The sequence below is a fragment of the Acanthochromis polyacanthus genome, chromosome 1, assembly GCF_021347895.1.
Source record: "Acanthochromis polyacanthus isolate Apoly-LR-REF ecotype Palm Island chromosome 1, KAUST_Apoly_ChrSc, whole genome shotgun sequence".
Classification (NCBI taxonomy): domain Eukaryota; kingdom Metazoa; phylum Chordata; class Actinopteri; family Pomacentridae; genus Acanthochromis; species Acanthochromis polyacanthus.
Genome location: NC_067113.1, coordinates 30,788,640 through 30,804,627, shown reverse-complemented (window position 1 = coordinate 30,804,627; position 15,988 = coordinate 30,788,640). Strand labels below are relative to the sequence as shown.

Sequence of the window (15,988 nt, the reverse complement as noted above, 5' to 3'; positions counted from 1 at the left end):
AATGAATTGGGGTCTATGGAGAAAAAGTTTTTTGGAGCCAGCCCTAGCGGACGGCGTGATATTGCAAGTTTTTGACACTTCCGGGTTTGCTTCAATTCTGGAGCCAGATGCTACGTCCACTATATATACAGTCTATGGTTTTTACCCCCCCAATCACATCAATTCTCTTATTGTTGCTTTTGCAGAGTCTTTGAGGTCATTGAAACTGCTTTTAAAGTTCTTTCGTCTTCAAGGTCATAGAGTTGATCTGCAGCGTCTCCACACCGAATCGGTTGTTCTTTGATTTTTGTCGCTGTTTTCTCAGTATGTCCTTCTGTAAACACAATCGTCTCGTCCCTCTCGGTTATGAATTTCTTTTCCTTCTTTTAATCAGCACATTCCAGAGTTTTCTCTGTAATGACAGCGTTCTCCTCTGTGATATTGTTCCTTACCTCCTCGCTCCAGTTCTGATTTCCTCAGTCGGCCTTACTTACTACGTTCTTTTCCAGCTTTTTTTAACTGTTTTGAACTCAGATCTCCTCAGTGCTGCCTTCAAAAGTAGGCGTCTTTTTAGCTACGTGCACGCATGCGACCTCTTTCTATGCAGATTCTAACATGGAAATGAACACTGCATTTGACATTTTGAAATAACAGCTTTAAACTTGTGTGTTTTATTGTAAATTTGGAGATCATATGGTTTTGTAGCGACAAAGTTACTAATTTCTTCCACCCCACAATCCCAGATTGCTTCTGCAGACTCAGGACAAAAGTTAACTTTGGAAAAAAAAAAAGAGTAATTTTAGTGATGTTGGGTGTTGATAGATTAGTATTTAAGGCTACTGTGTGTTCTCTTTATGTTCAGTATATGTTAAAGCTCTTTAAACCACACATCCCTTACAAATTACAGACTTACAAAGCTACACATCTGAGCTTAAATATCACCAGTTTAAACAACAGGGTGGTGCTACACGAATCCGCTTTCTGGATGTTTGCCTTGTTGCAAACACGAAAACGGCTATTTCCTCCAAAGTGCTGACAGTAAAGAGGCCAATTAAACGTTCGGAAGGGGCTCTTTTCCTGTTGTGCAACGACCATTTGTTACCTGTGGCGACTCTTTGAAGTGTTCGGACGATGAGACTACCGGAGCACTTTGCTGACACATGAGATGACACAACAGAACAGTGTTCCAACCTTTTAATGGGTATTTTTTATTTTTTTTATTTTTTTTTGCAGATTTCAGTGTTTTGGAGCATTTTTGTTGCAACACAGTTCAATAGTTTAACTGTGACATGCTGATGCTGAAATAAGAGACTGATTTTGAGAAGGTTTCCCATTATTTTAAAATAGATTTGTGATAGTAAGTCACAATCTAAGTCACTATTTTTTTAGATTTCAGTGTTCTGTAGTATTTGGGTTCAATTCCTTTCAACAAAGTTCACTGGTAACAAGATGATACCGAAATAAGTGACACATTTTGGGAAAATTTCTTATTGTTTTGAGATAAGTCAATATCTTGAAATATCATACCACTATTTCAAGATACTATGTCACTATTTTGAGATACTACATCATTATTTCAAGATACTATGCCACTATTTTGAGATACTCCATCATTATTTCAAGATACTATGTCACTATTTTGAGATACTACATCATTATTTCAAGATACTATGTCATTATTTTGAGATACTACATCATTATTTTAAGATTCTATGTCACTATTTTGAGATAATACATCATTATTTCAAGATACTATGTCATCATTTTGAGATACTCCATCATTATTTCAAGATACTATGTCACTATTTTGAGATACTACATCATTATTTCAAGATACTATGTCATTATTTTGAGATACTACATCATTATTTTAAGATTCTATGTCACTATTTTGAGATATTACATCACTGTTTTAAGATACTATATCACAACTTTAAGATACACCATTATTTGAAGATACTACATGGTTATTTTGAGATAGTATGTCAATATTTTGAGATATTGTGTTATGTTAGATACTACATCACCATTTCGAGACACTGTGTCACTATTTTGAGATACGCCATTATTTTGAGATACTACGTCATAATTATGAGATACTACAACACTATTTTAAGATAGTATGTCATTATTTTGAGAGACTTTATCATATTAGACACTACATCATAATTTTACAATATTAAGTCATTATTTTTAAAATACGTATACGTATACGTATACGTAATAATAAGTCAATATTTAAGATACTAAGTGATTATTTTGAAGTATTAAAGTCTTTAATTAAGATATTAAGTCCTAATTTTCAGATACCAAGTCATTATTTAAGATACTAAGTCATTACTTTTAGATAACTATAAATTTTAGCATTTTGGAGCATTTGGGTTGAATTCCTCTCAATATAGCTTAAATGATACTAAAATAAGAGACGATAAGATACTTAGACATACTACTGTCATTATTCTTAGACAGTATGTCCATTATACTTACATAGTAAGTCATTATTTAACTTAAAAGTCAATTTTTTTAAGATATTAGGTTATTATTTTGAAATACTAAGTCATTATTTTAAGATATTAAGTAATTACTTTGAGATACTTAGTCATTATTATGAGATACTAAGTAATTATTCTAACTTACAGGATCTTTTCTATCTGGCAGAAATTGGCTTCCATAACTCAAAACTTTAATATACTCAGACTACAACATCATCTGGATTTCACTTAACAGTCTGCGTGCTATTGAATTCATTTAAATAAAGTGTGTGGAGAGCTATCCAGCTGACTGTGTCCTTAACATACTACCTTGGATAAATTTAATCACTTGTTTTAATCAGCTAGAAAAAGAATCCTATAGCTGAGGAGCAGAATAGTAAACATTAAAATAAATGTTGGAATTCTTTTGCCGCCTGAATGTCCAATCATAACACTTGACTTCTTTATTTACGGCCTTCTGAAGCATCTTTAATGAACACTTAATGCTGGCCGTGCTGGCAGTAGGCGGATTATTTTACACACTTTTTGTCTCATTACGCCTGAATTACTGCAACAATCTTCTGACTCAAATGAACCCAAACTCTGCTGATTGACTCCAGACCGTTCACAACTCAGCTGCCAGCCTTTAAACTGGGACCAAGAGATGTGATCACACCACTCCCATTTTATCCTCTTTACACTGGCTCCCAGTAAGTTTTAAAACTAATTTTACTGCTCTGTCATGGCCTTTCTCCCAGCTCTGACATCTTATTACGTATGCACTGCCAGGCACCTTTAGATCCTCATGCAGGGGGCTTTTTTAGGAGAAAAATGTTTCAGTCGAAGCCTTGAGGTTCTTGGATAAATCTGTCCGAGGAAATCAGGCTGACTCCTTTGAAACCTTTCTTATAACTTAATGTTTTCTGATTTCCTATTGTAGCACTGGAACACTAGGAACTATACAGGGGGCAATAGCCAAACACACGTGAAGAGACGGTAAGTATAACCAGCAGGTGTTGAGACTGCAGGTTTCAGCAACACTATAGTACAAAATCTGTGCTTTGTCTACTCTTTCCATGTGGCTGACACGGTTTTGTACACTCGTAGCTCTGGCAAACAATAGAATGTATTGAAAAGATTCAGAATCAGAGTCTGAAAAGTGAAGCCAACTATGCCTTAAACTTGCATTCGTTCTAACTACCAGCAGGGGGCGACTCAACAGAAGTCAGATTGTATAGACATATATGATAAAATGACTCTACTTCTCACTTGGTTTCCTAACTCAGTGAGCATTTTCCCAATGAGTTTAAGGTCTCAATTGCTGGATTTAAGCCTCCCCTAAAGCAGCACAATATTAATTTTCTAAATTAGAAACCAGGTAGGGGGCAACAGCCAATCACATGTGAAGAACAAACGAATAAAAATAACCAGCAGGTGTTGAGACTGCAGGTTTCAACAACAATATAGTACACAATCCATGTTTTGTGTCCTCTTTCCATGTGGCTGACACCGTTTTTTTTTTTTTTACACATATAGCTCTTGTAAATGATTGATTTTATGGAAAAGATGGATACAGATGTCTGAAAAGTGAAGCCAACGATGAGTCTTAACCTGCATTCTTTCAAACAGCCAGCAGAGGGCGTTTCCTCAGAAATCAAATTGCATAGACGTCTATAAGAAAATGACTCTACTTTGCACTTGGCCTATTAACTCCGGAAACATTTTCCGGAGATCTAAATTGTTAGTTTAAAGTCTCCTTTAAAGCAGCGCAATGCTAATTTTCCCAATTATGGTCCTATTTAGAGTAAAATACAAGATAAAGCAGGGTATGCTTCAGTGCAGGGCTGCATTGTAATCAACATGTTGCTACTATTTCATTTTGTGTCCGCTGGTTTCAAAAGAGTAAAAGGATCAAATTCCAAACTGGAGATTTTAAAACTGTAGTCAATAATCCAACGGGTGATCTTTCATATGCCGTCTATGGGCAAAACCAATTCTGTAGCTTTATCACTGAATATGTTTGACTCTCGTTTTACTGCTTTATTGTTTGGCTGCTGTAATAATGGAAGCAGCCTGAGATATTATATTTTTTAATCATTAATCTAGTGCGTCTCCCATAACTTTTATTGTAGGTAGAAAAGGCATGGGTGTCTGTTAGCTGTGGCAGAGTTAGTTTGTTTTCAGGCTGAGCACTGACTGACCTTCATTTTAGTATTATTGTAGATATTCTAGTCATTACTTATCAGGTGATGAACCAGTTTGATTGGGTTTATTCTGATGTAAAGGTACAAATAAAGTGATTTTATATGAGGGACTATGGCCCAAACAGGTCTTATGCGTTTGATATTTTGTGAGAATACCTGTCAGAGAAATATTGAAGAAACATGGGAATAACTTCAAAGAAAACTGACTGCTAGCTTTGATTTATTGCCTGAAGCTTCAATGTCAATCATGTCTTTCACGGTGTAGGTGTAGGTTAGCCCCCTAAAACAAAAAGCAGCAACAGAATTGACTGATTCTGAGGTTTCTCATTATTTTAAGACATCGAGTCACTATTATGAGATACTACGTCATTATTTCAAAAAACTAAGTCACTATTTTGAGATTATTTTGATATGCAAAGACAATATTTTGAGATGCTAAACGCTTACTTGAAGATATTAAGTCATTATTTTAAGATATAAAGTTATTTTTTTTAGATAAAAGTCAATATTTAAAGATATTGAGTCGTTATTTTAAAATCTTAAGTCACTGTATCATTATTTTGACTTACAGAATCTGATTTGTCATCACACTGGCAGAAATGGGCTTCCATACCTCTAAAATGTAATATATACTCAGATTCCAGTGTTTTGGGACATTTTGATTGAAATTCTTGCAATAAAATTCACTTCTAACAACATGATACTGAAATGAGTGACTAATTTTGAGAAAGTTTCTCATTTTTCTAGGACACCAAGTTATTATGTCAACAGACAGATGTTTTTTTTGTCATCAAGCCGGCCCAAAATGGGCTTCCATGTAAAATAAAATTAAAAAACAGCCCAACTGGGACTGCCTGAAACATTAATCTAAACAACATTTATTCTGCAGGTTCTTGTTCCGGTTCAGTAAAGCCAACATCGCTCCCTACTGGACGATTTATGCAACTAAAAATGGGTGGAATGTGTGGGACCTCCGACGTTTAAACTGTTCAGATTCACAACACGTGAACAAATTTAGGGTTAAAGAGAAGAAAATCTGTCAGGTGATGCTAGTAGATATTGTGTTTTACTCATTTACTGATCTGAAACAACAACTGCTGAACAAGTTAACGGAGAGATTTCCGCTGACGATGATTATTGAAATCAAACTCACTGAAATTGGAATAAATTAGTAATATACATAATTTTTCATTAAAAAAAACACACCATAAACAAACATTTTAAGTTTTAAAATCCTGAAAATTAATGAACATCAACAGCTCTAATCAGGACAAATGTTGGTTAAAAACTCAGAGAAAGTAGAAAGTAACATTAATATAATACACATATTTTAAATATGCAATGTTATGACTTTTTTATGCAGACATTTTTGTCCTGAGGATAAAATTACGATTTAATTTATTTTTAATTAATTATAGTACTTCAGTAGATGTACTTACCTTCCAGCACAGATGAAAAAAAAATCCAGAATTATTAAAAAACAGATGAAATACTAAATGTTGTCCTTTTTTTTTTTTTTATGGCTAGAGGTGATCAAAACCCAGCTGTGCGTCTCTCTTTTGTTTATTTCCCCAAATATTACGTTAAAATTTAATATTAGTTTGAGGTTTAAACAACAAATATTTACAATGTGCAGATGTTTTATGTGTGTTTAATTCAGATTTTATTAATTTTACACAACAGCCACACGTAGGTAAAGCCCAGTGGAATTACAGTTAACACATCCATAATATTTTGAAAAAACTGCGTGATTATATACGTAAAATGCTGTGAAAAATCATGTCAGTGGATTCGTTGCTGCATTTCATATAGTGTTTTTGTGCTTTCTACAACGTTAGTGCTGTATTATTTGCCTATCTGTGCAGACTACATGTATTTAAGTGTTTTTTTTCTTTAATTAGTGCTGATTTAAAACCCCTCTCCTGCCTCCTGAATGTTTTCACGTCACGTTTCTTCAGCGGCTGATCTTGTAAACCACGTCGCCGACCTGAAGGATCCCCGTCTTCTTCACGGTGAGCAGCTGCCCGAACAGAGGAGCCGATTTGTAGATGTGTTTCTCAGATGGATCGCACAGACGATAGCTGTGGAAGAAACACGATCAGGGTGAGTTTAACCCTCTTGTCTTTGTTTACGGGCATCAAAAAATATTGTTTCCTTGTCTAAAGAAAGAAAATCCCAAAATTCAGCAAAAAAAAAAAAATCCCCAAAATTCAGCAAAAAAAAAAAAATCCCCAAATTTCAGAAAATTTGCAAAACCCTGCTCTCTACTTTAATTCTCTGCATTTCTTATGTTATGTCATTAGTTTTATTTCTCCTGAGCTACACCTGGTAGACGAATGTCTTGTCTTATTTAAATATAAGCTCAATCGGACAAATATAACCCTGACTAATCACAAAACTCGCTGATATTAATCAGGTTAATATCGGTGTTGCAGAATTTACTATTTAATTTTGGAAATAAATGTTTATTTAATCAATTTAAAAAATAAACATTTATTTAATGAATAAAAATACTTGCATTTATAATAAATAAATTTATCCTAAAATATGTATTTATAATAAAACGCAACGCTGAAGTGGGACATGATGATATTATGACTAAAAAAATTGACATTAATTGTGTTGGTTGTCACTTGTGTTAAAATGTCAACCTTTCCTCAATAATTAATTTATTTTTTAACTAAATAAATAAATGAATAAATAAATAAAATATGTATTTATAATAAAATGCAACACTGAAGTGAGACATGATGACACTATGATTAAAAAAATTGACATTTATTGTGTTAAAATATCAACTTTCTTTAAAAAAAATCATTAATTTTTTAAATAAATAAATTATTTATAATGAAATGCAAGTCTGAAGTGGGACATGAGGATATTATGAGGTTAAGTTCTTTTTTTTTTTTTTACCTCTTCAGCGTCTCCAGAGGCTCTTTTCTGTTGATTATCCCGGTTTCGGGGTCGACTGTGGTAAAAATGCACCTGAAAACGAGACGTTTGCATCCACCCAGATCAATTCTAACATTTGAACATTTATTTTTGCCTCCTGTGAATCAAACTCCAAACCACCGAGGATCCTCTGCTGTTAATAAATGAACTAAATGAGATGAAGCTTCGTTACCTTCCACATGACATTACACGCTGCAGCCGCACGCTGCCAATCTGGATCTCCTCCCATGAATCCTGAAAAAGCAAAGCAGTTGGTTTTTTGGAGTTGGAGATAAATTTAGTCCTCGCAGTTCACACTGAAAAGGGCGAGCGATTAGTCAGAAGTAAAAGGCACCAAATGATGGTTTTTCTTCAAGTGGGAGGCAGAAATACAACAAACCCTCGTGGCCCGTGGAGTAGAAACACAGAATCTGTCATTTTAATAATATTTTTGTGACTCTATGTGATTATCTGAGCTGCTTTTCTTTGTTTGTGGAACTAATCTTGCAGGTATCAGGAGAAATCTGCTGAAAAAGCAGAAAAATTCTTTACTGTTTGCGATTTTGTGATCAGTTTTCTGGTTTGGGCATTTTTCAAACAAAAAACATCTTCTCATATGAGAAACTTTGCTGATTTTTGTGCTTTGCGTCACATTTACCAAATAACAGGACATACAAATGTCTTAAAATGGCAAAATTAACAGATATTTCGGTCACGCGATTCGGTATCCGTATATAACGTACACATGCATGACACACGCCTGTCCTCAGAACAAGGTCATTTTGTTTGTGGATTAGGGCGGCAACTAACGACGCGTCGAAGAGTCGTCTGAGCACGATACGTCATCAAAAGCGGAAGCGAGCGCGCAATGCAACAGAAATCACCTTCCAACCGGAGCGCGGAACACGGACGGACATTGGCACTGCATCGTGCGTACATAATATATGCACGACGTCCGCATTTAGATACAGCTGTATAGTAAACGCTGACATCCATGTTTACGATAGAACACGCTCCGGTCAGACGGTGATTTCTGTTGCATTGCGCGCTCACTTCCGCTTTTGATGACGTATCGTGCTCAGACGACTCGTCGACGCGTCGTTAGTTGCAGCCCTATTGTGGATACATCTATATTAAATGGACACATTCTATGGTGCTGTGATTTCTGATCAATAACTGATAAACAAATGCTGTAGCCTAGCCGTGCTAGACCCAGCTCTGAAGACACAAGGGTCTAGGGCTGCTCGACATGGAGGGAGGCGGGCTAAAAGGTTGTCTTTCAAATCACTCTGCAGCAATTGGGTAGGTATACAACCAATCAGCGCAACGAATAGGCTGACGTAGTTCCTACAGCGCCGGATTGTGGCTAAGTCCCATTAGCTTCCCAACCAGCGGAGCCAACTGGTATATTAAGGATTTGTCATATCCCGTCGGCATAAGTCCAAATACGTCTTTCTTCTCAATGAAACACTTCAGTGCCGTCCTTTGTTTATTTTTCAAGTTGAATTTTAGCTTCAGATCTTTAAGGGCTGTGGCCAAAGCCGAGTGGAAAGATAACTGTTTATTGTGCGCTGGTTGTTTCTGTCAGAATCGTCGCGCCTCTGTCGTCACTTAGTTACCCCCGCCTTCTGACTCTACACTTCATGGTGATTGGTCCGGCCAGTTTTAGGAGAATCCGACCTCGAGGCTTATGGAGGGTAACTAGACCCACCCTGGCAGAGAATTAAATTCGTTGCCGTGGGTTGTCTAGCGCGGCTAGACTACAAATGCTGCATATTTTTTTTTAAAATGCTGCATTTCTGACAATGCCATTTGGGGGAATGAACAGCCTTGGTGGAGTGCTGCTCTCTGACTGCTTTTCTTGTTGGTTATTGTTTTCCAAGCTTCTAACTTAGCTGCTAGCCGTTAGCGTAGCATTAGCCGCTGTGAGACAAAGCTAGTTTTCTGTTTTGTGTTCAGTCTTTGGGGTTTCAGATATTTGAGACCACAGAGTCTCAGAGAGAGGAGGCTGCGTCAGACCTGAAGCATTTCATTTTTCAATAATCAGACAATTTTAAAAAAGCCGATATCGATAATCTGAAAAATGCCAAATATCGGCCAGAACAGATAATCAACCAGGCCGATAATCAGTTTCTCTCTAGCACACATACAAGACAGTATTTTGCAGCTTTTTTTGTTTTGCTGCAGACATTTTATCTATCTTTGTAACTTTTAAAAATTTAATACCAATTATGATCGGTCACTGTTACATATTATATTTTCTATATTTTTATATCATTTCACTATATTTTACCTTCAATTTATACCCAAATATTCTGTTTTGTCTCATTCTTTACTCCATAATTGAATATCTCTGCTGGTGTAAGGACTTAATTTCCCTCTGGGATTAATAAAGTCATCTAAGTTAATAACTACAATAGTTACGAAAATGCAATTTTTTTGCAGCACTGATGAAAAAATTTCAAGAATTACTGGCAAATAGAAAAGATAAAAGCTCGTCAAATTTTGATTTTCCATACTGTTTATTCCACTGAGTATTAGGCTGAAATGTATTTCTTGCTCGTGTGTTTTAACATAAATCTGCAAAAAGCTGAACAACAAACCTCTTCAAAAGCTTCACAGTCGCTGACCACGATGTTTGGGCGAAACCTCTCAGCAGTGACGGGTCGGTCCAACTTGCTGCTCAGATCTTTGACCGAAGCGTCCGACAGCAGCATGACGGGGCCGTAATCTGGGTACGCCACCTTCTTGACAAACAGACAAAACGTCACTTTAAACCTGCATCGAGTCACAGGTTAGGATCCAGGAGTAAAAAGCGGCGAACACGGCGTCCTTACTTCATGCTGAGAGAACTGGGGCTCACTTTCCGCCGGCCTCCTCGGCTTCATCTGAGGTTCGAAGTGAACCAAGCGGAAGGTTTTTTCTGCCCCGAGGAAAGCAGTGAGCCACCGAGACGCTTCGTCACCACAATCACGGCCCTGAATGTCCGTACTAAACACTCTGCAGCGTGAAAAAAATATTTATACAAGTCAGACAGGAGAGCAGGAACTGATTTAAATAACGCAGAAGAGAAAATAAGAGCACCAGGTCATTCAAAAGTGTGATCTACAGTATCTATTACAGCTTTAGTTTGAAAATATTAAGATGTAAAAAGCTTGTAGTTGAAATAAATAGCAGATAAAAGCTCAAAAATTCTTTATTATCAGCGATTTTGAACATCAGTTTTCTGGTTCGGCCATTTTTCAAACAACAAACACCTTCTCATATGAGAGACTTTGCTGGTTTTTTGCTTCAAATCTACCAAAACATTAGGCCTGAAAATGTCATTATTATTAACTACAGCAATGAAAAGTTGACTGGTTCAGTCATTTTTCAAACAAAAACAGCATCTAACAAGAGAGGCTTTGCAGATTAGTCGTGTTTTATATAATTTGCCAAAGTAATAGGATTTACAAAGTCTTATTTTGACAAATTTAAGGGATATTAGAGCTGAAAATGTCATTATTATCAACTATTTTGATCGTCGGTTAACTATTTCATCAACACAAAACAGCTTCTATCATGAGAGATTTTTAGTATATTGCTTCACATTTACCAAATAATAGGGCATACAAAGCATTTACATTAGTAATTTAGCTTTTCTCAGTAGTTTGTGCACGAGTATCAGCAGTAAGTGTGACAATAATGATTATTTCAGTATCATTTCCAGCCTTACTTTAAGTCTAACTGGTCTGTTTATTATATTTCACTAATGTATCGTAATCAGATCTTGCTGCTCTTCTACTTTTAAGGCACCACATTTATTCTTAAGCTATGCTATTTAGTTTATTCTCAGTAATATCTGGCATAAGAGTTTGCTTCTGGATCAGATCACAGCTTAAAAACGCTCTTTGGCTGCAGCTGAACTGTTTACCACTCAGGTCTGTGATTTATTGCTGATGACGGTTATTACCTCAACACCGCATGAAGAAGTTTCCTAACCATTTGGAGCAGTAAGACGTCACTTTGTTTTTTATTTATAAGGCACTGAATAGTAAGATGAACATAAACTTCTCTGTAAATCTGATCACAAAGTCAACATTCATCCAAACACCAGAGCTGAGAAGAACTTGGCTTTTTGTGCTGAAACAATAAATCTGAACGCAATTTTACTTGAAGGTCGATTGAAAACCACGATCGCGCCGCTTTTAATCTGTAACTGGTTAACTGTGCTCTAGTTAATGACTGGCCACTTTATTCTCTTTGTCCTTAACATCAGCCGACGTGAACTCAAGCTGCCTCAAGATTCAAAAGACGACGAATTCTTAAGCTTAAAAAAATCATCAACTATTTTGATCACCGCTTAACTATTTTTTTAATCATTTTTCAAATACAAAACAGCTTCTCTCATGAGTGGTTTTGTAGAGTTTTAGTGGTTTGCATCATATTGACCAAATAATAGAATATACAACATCTTTAGTTGACAAAATAAGTAGATATTGGAGGTAAAATGTCATTAAAATCAACTAATTTGATCATCAGTTAACTGCTTCAGCCATTTTTAAATAGAAAAATTGTTTCAAATATGAAAAGATACGTTGATTTTTTTTTTTTGTTTTACATCGTTTGGACTGTGGAATAGGATATATAAAGTCTTTAATTGACAAAATGAGCAGATATTAGAGCTGAAATTTCATTAAAATCAAATAATTTGATCATTATTTAACTCATTTTACAAACACAAAACACCTTCCAATATGAAAAACAGTTGATTTTTCGTGTATGACATGACATTTACGAAATAACAGAAAAAACTAAGTCTTTTGAGTCTTCTTTTTAGACTTTAGATTTACATTAAAATGTTGCAATTTTTTAAAAAAAGAATTGCTTTTTTGTTTTTAAATACAGATTTTTGATGGGGACAATATGTACAGTTTTGACCTGTTTTTTTATAGTTCATGCACTAATTAATGCCTTTATTTCTGTGATTTTACCAATTATTTCCTGTAATGTAATACAACAGGTTATATCTGCAAAACAACAGTAAATTTTAAAAAAAATCACTGTGAAAAAAAAGCCTGACAGCGTAGAACACTTAAAGCTTGAGGTCACTTAGAAATGTCCTTATTTTTGAAAGCAAAGCAGTTTTTTTCAGTGAACATAACACTAATGTGGACTAAGAAGAAAGCAGTTAGAGTGAAACATGATTCAACGTTTCTTTTAGAGGAAACTGTAAAACCTGCAGTCGATGATTCGGTTCTCCGGCTGCTCTAAGGGGAACCGGACCTCCTCCATGTTCGGTCCGTTCAGACAAACTTTTCCTTCCTGGCAGCTCAGAGACACCAGAACCAGCCGAGGCTCCTGTCGACCCGTGACCATGTGACCGTCCTCTGTCACCACCAGCCAGTGTCTGCAAACAACAACAACAACAACAAGAACACAGCTGGAGTCACATCGTCTGCACTGTTTATCAATTAAAGCGTCTGCATCAGAAAATGGAAGGAAAAAAACAAAACAAAACACAGGACTGGTGACATCACAGGTTGCCGTGGAAACCGCCGTGTCATGTAGACAATCCCAGATTTACATCACAAGTTATTTTTACCCACCGGTTGGAAATTGATGCAGGAATTCTGTCCAAATTGAGGTTTCTTTCCCCGTACAGCAGCGTTACCATTCTAGACGGTATAGATACAGACTCTCACTTCAGCTATGGTCGTTTTGCATTACTGTTTAAATACATATCTATATTATTTTCTGGATGTGTAAATATCTCTGTCTACATATATATTTCTAGGACAAATTCCTTGTATGTTTTGTACGTACTTGATTCTGAGTCAGATCTGTGTACTTTTCCTGTATTTTAATTCCCATGTTTGTGCTCAGTGTTTGGACAGAAGAGTGAAATAAGTTCCTCTGAAAAGCCTAAAAGGTTGAAAAAATGTAAACTAAACAGCCTCCGAGTGTAATATAAGCAGTTGTAGCTCCAATATATTGCATTTTTTAAACCTATTCTCAGGTCTAACAGCCACAACAAAATATATGAGTAATATACTTCATGAGGAAGCCATAAGAAATGCTAAAACTTTTAGAAATATCAGGCAAGGAAGAGGTGGAATCATTTCTAGAAATAAAAGTAAAAAATAATCAACAAGAACAACATTTGGGAAAGTCCTTATGGAGCTGCAAAGGTGCAAAAAGACTTGAGTGATACATGAAAAATGTATTTCTTTATGCAAACATTTAATGAAAATTAATAATTTTCTTGAACTCTGGGTTATTTTTATGCAGCCAGTTAAGGTGGAAGCAGTTTATTAAGCTGCAGGTCAAAGGTGTTGAGCCTGCAGATACTTTGATTTATTTTCCATCTCTTCTCAGGTCTAAAATCCACAACAACAAGCATTTAATGATGTTTGAGTAAATATACGTCATGAGGATGACATGGAAATGATAAAAAAAAATTCAGACAAACAAGAGGTGGAGAAAAATTTTAGAAATAAAAGCACAAAATTCTCAAATTCCAGCTTCTTAAATGGAATATTTTCTGGTTTCTTCCATCCTTCATGACAGGAAGTGAACTAAACAACAACAACAACATCTGGGAAAGTCATTATGGAGCTGCAAAGCTGCAAAAAGATTTAAACGTTGCATGAACAGTTTATTTCTCTGTGCAACAATTTAACTAAAAATAATAATTCTCTTGAACTCTGGCGTATTTTTAATGCAGTCAGTTAAGGTGGAAGCAGCATACTTAGCTGCAGGTCAAAGGTCTTGTACCTGCAGATACTTTGGTTTATTTTACCTCCAACTTCCAAAACAGCTGCAAACATCTGCACAGGTGTGGAGCAGCTTTACGTGTTTTGATGCACAGCTGACAAATTAATCACTTTACTCACATATTTATTGATCTGCGTGTAAAAGTACTGTACAGAGTGTTGCTGAGGCCTGTTTTCTGCAGCTTACCTCCATGTTTTTGTGTCTGAATGTGTCTGCAAACACCAACAGGTTGCACCAAACCAAACCAATCTGCAGAACTCACCGATCCTGCAGCTCCCCGAACTTGAGGCCGAACTTGAGGCATTCTGCCAGAGCCACATGAACGGCTCTCCCAGACTTCAAAGGGTGGACCAGCAGCTGCGACACGACGCCGACACGGAGCAACTTCTCCGGCCTCCAGAGGAACCTGTAGCCCAGACCGAGAGCCAGCAGGGTGACGACGGCTCCTCCGAGCAGCACCGCGGCCTTGCTGGGGTCCGTTAGACCCTCAGCTACCAGGTCTATCAGGCCCTTCAGATCCATGTTGGAAAAAAAACACTTTAGTTGGACGTTGAACTTTTATTAAAGAGACAGCAGCGTCAGTGTGAGACGTTCAGGGACACTCGGTCAACAGAAACGCTATAGAGAAAACACCTGAAGCAACATCACGTTACCTGTTCTTAGTCACTAAACACATTTTTTTCTGTATTTCTAATATTTTCTTATTCTTATAACTTTCTCTCTCACTTGCTGTCAGTGAAAATGTTAAAAGTTTAAGACATTTAAAGAAAAAACTGGTGCCATCATCAGGTTTAACAACAAACTGCAGGTAAATAAAGGTCAATTGAGGACGATTTTCCGTTGCGTTTTTTTAGTTTGATCTAAAAGTTTCTTCTGGCTGGAAATGAGATAAACAAGTGGCAAAAGATGATAAAACTCTGCATTAAAAATGTTAATGGTGAATTGTAGTTATTTCTCCAACACCATACCATAAGCTTTGACAATTCCTACAGTGGAGAAATTTGCATTGTTACAACAGCAAAGGGGATAGTGAAAAAGAAACTAAATGTAAAAAATAAAAAACTAACAAACAATATATATATATATATATATATATATATATATATATATACATATATATATATATATATATATAGATAGATAGATAGATAGATAGATAGATAGATAGATAGATAGATTTACAGCACATATGATTTCAGGAGTAGAAAATATGCACATTTTAACCACGTATAAGCGTGTTCATATCTCTTGAAATTCTCAAATTATTTCCAAAATGCAGCTTCCATCCCATTTCAGATGTTTCTGTTTTTTGTAACATGTTCTAGAGTGATCTAATGCGTTTTTTTTTTTTTAAAGAAAAATCTGGCAATTCATTAAAACACTGCGTTAGACTTCAGCTCCACACTGTGGAAAAATCAGAATGGACATCATAGGAAGCCAACAAGACAAGACAAGAAGAATCCAAGAATCACCACCAAGACTATCCTGATGAATCTGAATAAGTCTGGTACCAACATCTCAATCAGACACTGAACAAAGCTGGTCGATATGGACAAAGATCAAGAAGGACTAAGACTTCTATAAAACAGACACACAAAAACTCAGCTGGACAAAGAACAGAGGTTTTGGTCTTCAGTTCGGTCAGAT

The 15,988-nt window shown here is 36.0% G+C and overlaps 1 protein-coding gene across 2 annotated transcripts; it reads right to left on the bottom strand.

Annotated features, from left to right (window-relative positions):
- Window positions 1-6,289: 6,289 nt before the first annotated feature.
- marc1 (mitochondrial amidoxime reducing component 1) lies at window positions 6,290-14,899 on the bottom strand. Of its 2 annotated transcripts, none has more exons than XM_022216945.2 (7): window positions 14,604-14,899; window positions 12,804-12,974; window positions 10,423-10,585; window positions 10,189-10,329; window positions 7,779-7,840; window positions 7,568-7,639; window positions 6,290-6,735 (listed from the first exon to the last, which is right to left on the bottom strand). In XM_022216945.2, exons 1-7 carry the CDS (start codon window positions 14,861-14,863, stop codon window positions 6,609-6,611), a joined length of 996 nt encoding a protein of 331 aa, XP_022072637.1. In that variant the 5' UTR covers window positions 14,864-14,899; the 3' UTR covers window positions 6,290-6,608. The 2 variants fall into 2 exon arrangements, with proteins under 2 accessions (XP_022072637.1, XP_022072629.1); XM_022216937.2 differs by having other exon boundaries at window positions 10,189-10,332; window positions 14,604-14,898.
- Between the last annotated feature and the right edge of the window lie 1,089 nt (window positions 14,900-15,988).

Coding starts and splice junctions, on each gene's coding strand:
- marc1 (XM_022216937.2), bottom strand. CDS start 14,863: ATGGATCTGAAGGGCCTGATAGACCTGGTAGCTGAGGGTCTAACGGAC. Junction 12,975..14,603: donor TTCGGGGAGCTGCAGGATCG/GTGAGTTCTGCA, acceptor TGTTGTTTGCAG/ACACTGGCTGGTGGTGACAG. Junction 10,586..12,803: donor AACCGAATCATCGACTGCAG/GTTTTACAGTTT, acceptor TTCACGCTGCAG/AGTGTTTAGTACGGACATTC.